A 10,106-nucleotide genomic window follows, 5' to 3' on the forward strand; every position below is an offset into this window, starting at 1 on the left:
GTAGGGGGACTGGGTGGAAGAGGAGGAGGCGGAGGAGGCGGAGGAGGAGGAGGTGGAGGTGGAGTTAGAGGTGTAGGAGGCGTAAATGCTGGTGTCGCTGGCAATGCACCACAAATCGACGACTTTAATGGACTTTTCGGTCTCGGCAACGATGTTACTCTACATGGCGCAAGTGGAGTTGGAGCTGGTGGTAGAGCAAGTGGTGGCGGCGGAGGAAGTGGTACTGATATGGGTTACTCTGCCTTCGGTGCTGGCTATGATATCGACACGGGCGGTTTTGGTGGTCAACAACAGGTGAGTAGTGAGTGGCCCTAGATTTCATTATAGCGTGCAAGTTTGCACTGTACTGCGATTTTGGCCGAAGTGGCAAGCAGGGAAATGGGCAATAACAAATGTTTCCGTTAAAGAGGAATTGCGAAGTAAACTTTCCGCCCACGCACTCAAGCCTGCGTGCACTGCACTGGAAGTAATTAAGAGTTTTTGTTGGGCTTTTTAAGTGTTGCTATGCCTTAGTGGCGGGCAAGTGCTGAGGCGCAAAAGTTGGCTGTAGAAAGTCTCATGAAAACTTAGGAACAAAGGCAAACGGAATTGAAAGAAATAACTAATTAAAGCAGAGAACGTGTTGAAAGGTAAACTTTGCACTGGTTGGGAAACTGAGGAGGTGTAAAATTAGGCAACAAAACAGTGTTTGAAAAGTTTATATTGCCAAATTGGATTTCGAGTTGAAACTTTTTAATAACACACTTTGCGACTTTAATAAAAAAGTAAATACATTTCTGGTTTTATGCGGTTATGGATTTTTCATAGCTACAAACCCAATATTTTTGGTTACTAAACTTCTTTAAAAGACAGACAGAAAATCGTTTGTATGACACGGTTTACAAGTACATTTTGGATGTATGTACCCTGCAAACCATTTTTTCAAAGCATTCTGAATTGTAGAAAAATTTATGAATTCGTAAAGATCTCAACCGAATTTTTGCCGATTTTCTAAAATGATATAAACTGTACACACTTCGATTCTTTTACGAAATTCCGGAAAAAAATCGGTAAAGCAATGAAAATAATCCTGCTATGTGAAGAATTTCTTGCATAATTTTTTCAGAAGTTTCTTTATTTTTCGTACAGAAATTTATTTACAAGTTCGTGGCAACCATTTCATATAGTTTTCTTTGAAAATTCGTAAAAGAGTCGTTACAGAGATGCGATACTCCTAAAGATTTCGTTAAAATTTCGGAAGCTTTGGCACTCGGTCGAATTCACCATTCTATCAACTTTGACCGAGTTGACTTATCGAAAAAATTGCTTTCGATTCCCTATAAAAATACACCTCGAAAACTCTGTTTAACTTCGGTAGATTCCCCATAATAATACCCGATTGTTTCTTTAACCATTTTTTCAGGGTAATTACATTTTATAGGTCCGCAAAAACCCCCAGAAAATTCAATGGGGGACCAATAAAAAATCTTTAGTACTAAAAAATGGTTAAATAAAAAATTGGACATTAATATTGGAAGTCTCTTGAGCAGAACCAAAGTTTTCCGATCGAAAAATATTGATTTTCAAAAATTATAAAATACATGGAAACTCCCTAAATATTTTTTTATTTCAAAATAAAAAATAAGGATGTATTTTTTCGGTATAGAACAGCCATAGGGAGTAAGAGCATTAAAATTGCGACTTTACTTTTTCACATGTATTTTTGGATGTATGTATGTATGTATGTATGTATGTATCAACAATTTAAATTTTCAACGCTAATAAAAAAAGGTTTAAATGTAATGATAAAAAATAACAATTTAATTATAATTAATTTACGCATAAAAAATATGGAGATAGTTGATAATAACTACATAAGGTTTGCGCACGATGAAATTAGTGCACGAAATAATTCAAATAGCTTTTGAATTAGTTGATTTATTAAAAATAAAGAAGCAGTATTTTAACATACATTCAATTCATGTTTATATTTATTAAACACATTTTACAGATTAATGGGTTTTTATAAACAATTTAATTTTTTCTAATATACCTCCCATTAGTCGTCTAACTGTGTCTTCAGTACCTTTTTTGCTTAATGATAACCATTTTTTGGAAAAATGTTTGGTGGTATCAGCAACTTGTTTTGTGCCCTTCATAACCCTTTTTACCAGAGCCCAATATCTTTCGATGGGTCTGAGCTCCGGGCAGTTAGGTGGATTTGCGTATCTGGGTACAAATAATATGTTGTTCGTCTCATACCACTCAACTGCCGATTTGCTGTAATGGCACGAAGCCAAGTCAGGCCAAACAAAAGTAGAGACCTCATGCCGTCTTATGAATGGCAAAAGCCGTTTTTGCAAACACTCTTGGATATATAATTCAGTATTAATCGTTCCAGTTGTAACAAAAGAGCTACTTCTTTTACCACAGCTACAAATTGCTTGCCAAACCAAACATTTTTTAGGAAATTTTGTCTTTTTTTGCGTTTTGAACTCCTCTTGGACATTTCCTCTACCATCTGCAACATAAAAATCCACACCTGGTAGCTGAGAAAAGTCCCCAAGTACATATGTTTCATCATCCATGATGCAGCAGTCAAAATTCTTAAAGAACTCAAGGTGAAGTCGTTTGGCTCGATCTTTTGCCGTGCTGTTCTTTTTTGAATTTCTGTCAGGAACTTTCTGAACTTTGTATGACTTAAGCCCTTCCTCCTTTTTAACTTTTCTGACAAAAGCCTCGGAGCATTGTAGTTTTTCAGCAACTTTTCTACCCGATATGTTAGGATTTTTCCTAAAAAGCGCTATTATCTTCTTGGCGACAACAGGGTTTTTAAAACCCTTTTTTGCCACTTCCTTGCTTCCTATTTACAGTCAGACGTTCGTTGTAAGTTTTAACAACAAGCGATACGGTATTCCGGGAAACCTTTGCTTTTCTAGCGATTGCTTTGAAAGTCCAATTTGGATTTTCGTTATAAAAACTAATAATTTTTTCGCGTACTTCCTTTTCATTGCCCATCTTGAACACAAAACGTATCGAATTATTTTGAAATTGGACAAGACCATTTGTATATATTTAGCAAAGCCATCTTGTGGTAAAAAAAATTTAATTTCAAAGTTAAACGATTTTACTAGCCGTAATGTGTGCACTAATTTCATCGTGCGCAAACCTTATGTACATAAATATATAAAATACATACATATGTATACAATTTACGCACCTTTTGAGAAACATTCAAATCATATGTGCTGGCAAGATGAATAGGAAACGAACCTGGAATACGATCAAAAAATAGCTCCAAGTTGGCTAAGATAACTTCCATTCCAAAGGGCAGTTCAGAGATATAAAAAAAAACCACCAAGTGCCTGCAGTTTGAGAATTAATGATAACACTGGTTTACAGCAAAAATGCTCTATGGATGCCACTATCAGATTGCTATCTAGAATCGCTCGCTGATATCGAAAATCAAGTTATTGTTTTTTGCTTTGGATAAGTTTTCGAGATATTCATAATTTACCGTTATTCTGCTAAAAAAAAAGTGGTTCCACTCCGGGGTATACATTACTTTTCGATAGCGCCAGTAGTTTCTGAGAAAATAATTAATCATTCCAGATTTTTTTATCAAAAATAAATTCAAAAAATAACAATTTCTGTGTAATATTTTTTATTTGTGTTTAAGCCTGGTCTCTTACAAGCCTACTAATGAATAAAATCGATGCATAAATAAAAAAGTAATGAGTGGTCAAATGAAAATGTGCAAAGATTTTTTGTATGAATAATTGGCAGAAAAGAATGTACAAGGCGTATGAACAACACTCTTTCCTGATCATTTTTCATACAAAATTTCTTTGCGAATTTACATTTGACCCCTGATTCCTTTTTATTCATCCATCGATTTTTTAAAAAAACATAAAATAAAAAAAAATCTATACAGAATCTGTTTTTTAACCGACTTCAAAATTGAAATAATCTCGAAAACTTATCGGTAGAAAAAAAAGCTAACTCGATTTTAGGAATCAGCGGGCGATTCTAAATAGAAATTGGATAGGGTTATCCGTAGAACAAAAGAAAAGCACAAATTTGTGATTCAGTGTAACTATGCCTTATTGCTTTCAAGCTCCTAACTGTTTAGAACTAAATACATACGTATGTATGTATTCTAAAGACGAAAAATGTATCACTGGTCCTGGGTATAAGACCATAATATGGCTGGCAATTATTTATGTGCATTCATATGATAAATATTAACGGCTTCCACGCTGCCACATCCGGCACATCAAGCACAACAACCAGCAGCTGAGCAATGAAATTACACATCGCTCATACGTCTAGTAGTACGTAGGCTAAATCAGCTCGCTTTGTTTTAATACAGAATGAGATTTTTATCACTTTTTATACCCGAGCGCACTTGTGCACAAGGGTATTATAACTTTGTTCACATAACGGTTGTTTGTAACAGGCAAAACGAATCGAGATAGATATAGACAAATGTATACATAAATGATCAGAATGAAAAGAGAAATCGATTAAGCGGTGACTGTCTGTCCGTCCGTCCGTCCGTCCGTCTGTGCACACGATAACTCGAGTAAAAATTGAGATATCTTAACGAAACTTGGTACGTGAACTTCTTTTGGGCGTGGGACGGATGGTATTGAAAATGGGCGAAATCGGATAATAACCACGCCTACCTCCCATATAACGGTAATTTTAAGAAATACGAAAACTGCGATATTTTAGTAACTACTGAAGATAATCCACTCAAAATTGATACTTGCAATGAGTTTCAGACGGAAAACATGAATATTAAAAATTTTTGGAAAATGGGCGTAGCTACGCCCACTTATGATTACATGTGTATATCTTGGTAACCGCTACACCAATTTCTTCCAAACTTGGCACGGTTGTTGGCCCTGGTACAGCATACCAACTGGCCGAAAATTTCTAAAATCGGACAGTAACCACGCCCACATCCCATATAACGGTAATTTCGAGAAATACAAAATCTTCGATAAATCAGTAAATATTGTAGCTAATTTATTCAAAATTGATGATTGCAACAATTCTTTACCAAGAAATACGTTTATGACAAAATTTTGGAAAATGGGCGTAGCACCGCCCACTTGTGATCACATATATGTATCTCGCTAACCGTTCCAGCAATTTGCACCAAGCTCGGTATGGTTATTGTGCTTGCCACATAAAAGCAAACCGTTGAAAATTGTTGAAATCGGACTAAAATTGAGGCCGCATTTCATATAACGGTAAATTTCAGATATGCTTGAAATTTCAATATTTCGAAATTTAAGGACGCTAATTTACTTAAAATCTATACACCCCGGCTTATCATGTAGCGGTAGCTTTCGGAAAGGTGGAAAACATATATTTAATACTTGCGCCGGGTATTTAATGTTCGGCTCCGCCCGAACTTAGACTTTCTTACTTGTTAAACTTTGCTGCCGAACACGAATTCAATTAATAGTAAATAATGTGCGCATTAGGGTGGTCTAAAAACACTAAAGTCGGTATTATAATGCAAGGATTGTTCTATACCGAACAAAAAATATACCCCATATTTTTTTATTTTGAAATCTAAAAATATTTAGAGGTCGCGCAAAGCGCTCAAAGTTTTCCATGTAATTTTATACGGGAAAAAAGCAACTTTTCGTAGAAATGGTATAGAATTCTTGAAAATAAATATTTTTCGATCGAAAAACTCTTGTTCTCCTCAGAAGACTTTCAATAATAGTACCCAATTGTTTATTTAACCATTTTTTAATAGTAACGATTTTTTATTGGTCCCCCCATTGCATTTTTCGGGGTTTTTGTGGATTTATGGCGGACCTATAAATTATAGTTGCGATGAAAAAATTATTAAATAAACAAGTGGGTATTATTATTGGGAATCTTCTGCAGATAAGCAGAGTTTTCCGATAGAAAAATATTGATTTTTAAGAATTGTATACGATTTCTACGAAAAGTTGTTTTTTCCCCATATAAAATGCATGTAAAACTTTGGGCGCTTTGAGCGACCTCTATATATTTTTTGTATATATGTACATATACATCCTTTATTACGTTCATAAATTATATAAAGAAGCATACTCTTACCACTTCCAGGATATATTTTTTATTTTAGTATGCACACACACATACATACCTACACAATTATAGCTACGCTCTTTTTTTTATAACATTTCCGCTTTTAACCGACAGACGGAAATATATGGCATCGTCGAGCCACTAATAGAGGATACGCCATGTGTGGATCGGGCTTGTCAGGCCAATGATGATTGCTGTCCCACAGGTGTCTGCGTAAATACCTACGGCGGTAAGTGTCAATATACATACATACATACATATTTTCGCATGTATAAAATGATAAATTGTACATTTGTGCAGGCGTAGGTGTATGCGTGTGCTTGTGTGCGTTTTTACTTTAATAGCAATCGTTCAAGCTGACGTTGTGTTAATTTATCGCCGCTCTGGCGAAAGGTCACCCACCACGCACACGTCTACTTTCGAATATAAATAAAATTTCAAAATTAATTTTTCCTGTAAACATTTTTATATTTTTTCCCCGGTATTTTTCCTCCTTTTCGCTGCGCCAAAACAGAGGGTAAATGCATTTATGTTTATGGACGGAAACGCGATCTGTGCCACCGCAATACAGACTGTGAGCTGGGAATGTCTTGCCTGAAGACAGCAGCTGGTAATCTGATGTGTCAACCGAGTGCAACTGCGGTTCATCTATTGAATGGTGTAGGTGTTGGTGGTGGTGGTGGTGGTGATGGTGTTGCTACTGCTGCTGCTGCTGGCGTAGGTGGTGTTGGTAATAACGCAGTTTCACTTAATGTTGGCACAAATATTGCAACTGTTCCCAAGATGGCATTGAATGTAAAGCAATTTGGCGAGGATTGTGTGTCGTCGAGCGATTGTAATGTGGCCAAGTAAGTGTAGCATATAAACGCATACATATATATGTATCTAGAGGTTAGATGGTGCGTTGCCTTGTGGATACGATAGACCATTTATAGTAGGAGTTGTTTGCTGCTCGTCGGCTACTAGTTTCAGAAATAGTTGACGCACTGAGGTTAAAGTAGTAAAAATAGATTTATATTTGTAGAAACATAACAGCTATATGATCACGAGATGGTGAATATCTTCTATTGGTGCCCTTAGTACATTATTTATACACATCTGTTAAAAAAAGTATAAGAAATGCGACATTTTGACCAGTGCTAATTTTTTTCTTTTTCTTTTAATGTTTATATATAAGTTATATGTATTAAATTCCAAATTCCAAACTTTGTACAAAAATTTAAAAGAATCCAAAAATGTTCACCAAAATACCTACCTTTTTATATAAAATTTTTAGTTGAATTTTTAATATGCAAAATACAAAATATTTTCAGATCTTTTATGCGAGGAAACGCCTTACACTGTCAGCAAACAAAATGATTACAAATCAACGGCATTTTTAGCAACTTCCCACTTCCGCTTTATTTAATTAAAATTGAATGGCATATAAAACTGCAAACTAAATATTTTTCTAAAAATTCTGATTAAAAAATTTGGGATTTGGGTAAAAATTTATTTAATTTTTGTAATTTTCACAAAGTTCGAAATTGGGAGTAATAAAGTTTGTGTATACTGTTATAAAAAATGTATGAACAGTAAGCAAACAAAACGAAAATTTTGAAAACTGCTCAAAATATTGCATTTCTATTATTTTGACAAAGGTGTACATAGTTTGTGTTTACGTAAATATGTATAAAAAAAATTTAATGACAGATACTCTTCACCATAACCATTACCATTACCCCTACCATAACCATGAGCATAACCATAAACATTAGCTATAACTATAACCATCACAATAACCACAACCATAGCCATATCTATAGTCATATCCATAACCATCACAATAACTTTAGCCGTAACCATAACTTTAGCCATTACCATAACTATAACCTAAACCATAACCTAAACTATAACCTAAACCATAACCCCATCTATAGCCATAACCATAGCCATAATAACTATAACCATAAAAATTACCATTACCAAAATAAATCATTACTATACCATAGTTAAAAATGCGCTAATCCATTGTTAAATCTTATTTCAATAATGTTAATATTATTATATGCATTTTCTCCAATTTCTTTCAGGGGCTTATGTTGCCAACTGCAACGCACTCATCATCGCATACGTCCACGCAAATTATGCGCCTACTTCCGGGATCCTTTCATGTGCATCGACATTATGCCAACAGAAGATGAGGTGAGTACGACTGCAAACATACATACATACATACATATGCATAAATTTAGCGCATACATTTGTATTTGTGCGCGAGATATCGAGATTCTACTGTACCTGCTTATGAGTAAGAGCACGTACATAGTATGCAGTATGCACTCAATTGCCGATGTATATATGTACGTACATATATATGTACATAAATAGGTGCTTGCTTAGCTCGTGCATTGAATTAATTTTATACTTAAGGGCTGAAATGAGGGGCCAAACCACTTAAGCACATAAGCTGCAAAAAATCCGAGAAGGCAACAAACAACAGTACATACTTAACTGCTTAAGTATGTATAGTAATAGTAACAACAGTAACACATTGTACGGGGGTAAACTTATTTTTCCTAAAAACATAAATCTTTTGATAATTTACTTGCGTATGCAAATACAGTTTTTAATTTAATGCCACTTGGTTAAATTGAAAAAAAAAAATTATTGCATTTTGTAAATATTTGAATATTAGATCAAATGTAAGCTTCACTTCCTTGGATTTTATGCAATCATCCTTTGCCAATAGTGGTCACCCAGTTGGAAGTTAAATTCCCTTAATTTTGAAGCGAAGTTAACTCAACCCTAATGATGCTATCATTTCCGCTATTAAAATCATGCTTCAACGCACTTAAATTGATTGGCATGGCATGGCACTGAAGCTGCCCCCCCCCCCCCATGGATGTCAAATACAAAATTAGTTGTTGAAAGAAAATTAAAGAGTGAATGGGAAAAGGGAAGAAATTGAAAAGGAGTGAAACCATCTTCCTTGAATCCTGTTGAAAAACGCGAATAAAGTTCAAAAAAAAAAAAATATGTATATTAAAAATACGTTTTTATCACATTTTTTTTTTTTGTTTTCTTACAGGAAGTACGCGAATCACGCTTCCTATCCGCCTTCAGTCAGCGACGCATGTAATGAGGATAGTTAAAATAAAACCAAACACAAGCAACAGAAGCAAGAAAGTACGTACGTACACTCCCACAGATAACCAAGCTACACAAACACACCCACGCATAGATACAATCAAACACACATACTATAGTGGATGCGTGCTGCAAACAAACCGGACGTGCAGATCAAGCGGAAAGCAGGGCAAAACGGCAGCAATGCAGATAAATACTCGAACAATCATAGATAAATACGATTTTGTGCAAAAAGAAAACTGACGCACGCCGAACATTTTCAAATCAAACTTACATACATATCAAACAAAGTTAAACTTTAAACCTAAGAAAATTTGAACAAAACAAAAAACAAAACAATATTAAAGGCAATGGTTTTTGGTGGCCAAGAAAAGTCAAAGATAATAAAAATCAAACATATCATTTATTTAATAAAAGTATTGGCATTCTTGATCAAGCGCAGTTAACTATCTAATGTGGAAATAATGATTTAACGGTATTAGCACCCACACATACTCAACTCAATGAATTATGAATGGATGTATTAGAAAAAACTGTATTATTGTACTTATATGGAATAATTGTGTTAGAAAATCCTATATTTAGAAAGATTATTCATATACATAATTGTAAGAATGTATATGTAATTATATACAATCATTTATATGTTTAGTTGTATGCATAACAGCACATAAAATACCCGCTCTAAAAAAAATTAAACAATTAAATTCTGAGAGCCAAAATGTCAACAATGTAATCTAGTGAAAAATGTTGCAAAACAAGAATTAACAGTTAGAGTAGTTAAAATAAGAAAAATTAAAAACCTTCAAATAAATTGCAATAATTTGCTAAAAACAATTTAAAAAAAAATTTAAAAAATTGTACTGGCTGAGGCATTACTAATAAGTCAACATAATTTA

At 34.4% G+C, this 10,106-nt stretch overlaps 2 protein-coding genes across 3 annotated transcripts in view; one reads left to right on the forward strand and one right to left on the reverse strand.

Annotated features, from left to right (window-relative positions):
• Window positions 1-10,106, reverse strand: part of LOC118743337 (TGF-beta receptor type-1) — an 84,695-nt gene that overhangs the window by 10,462 nt on the left and 64,127 nt on the right. The gene's annotated exons all lie outside the window — the stretch shown is intronic.
• On the forward strand, window positions 80-10,047 carry LOC118743338 (uncharacterized PE-PGRS family protein PE_PGRS54-like; the record flags this gene model as incomplete). The annotated part of the gene is given in 5 exon segments (XM_036475941.1): window positions 80-294; window positions 6,193-6,307; window positions 6,593-6,926; window positions 8,151-8,262; window positions 9,149-10,047. Coding segments are annotated over 5 exon segments (827 nt in total), but the record flags the coding sequence as incomplete, so codon positions are not given.

This window comes from Rhagoletis pomonella, unplaced genomic scaffold, assembly GCF_013731165.1.
Source record: "Rhagoletis pomonella isolate Grant_MI unplaced genomic scaffold, Rhpom_1.0 Rhpom_scaffold_00007, whole genome shotgun sequence".
NCBI classification, from domain to species: Eukaryota; Metazoa; Arthropoda; class Insecta; order Diptera; family Tephritidae; genus Rhagoletis; species Rhagoletis pomonella.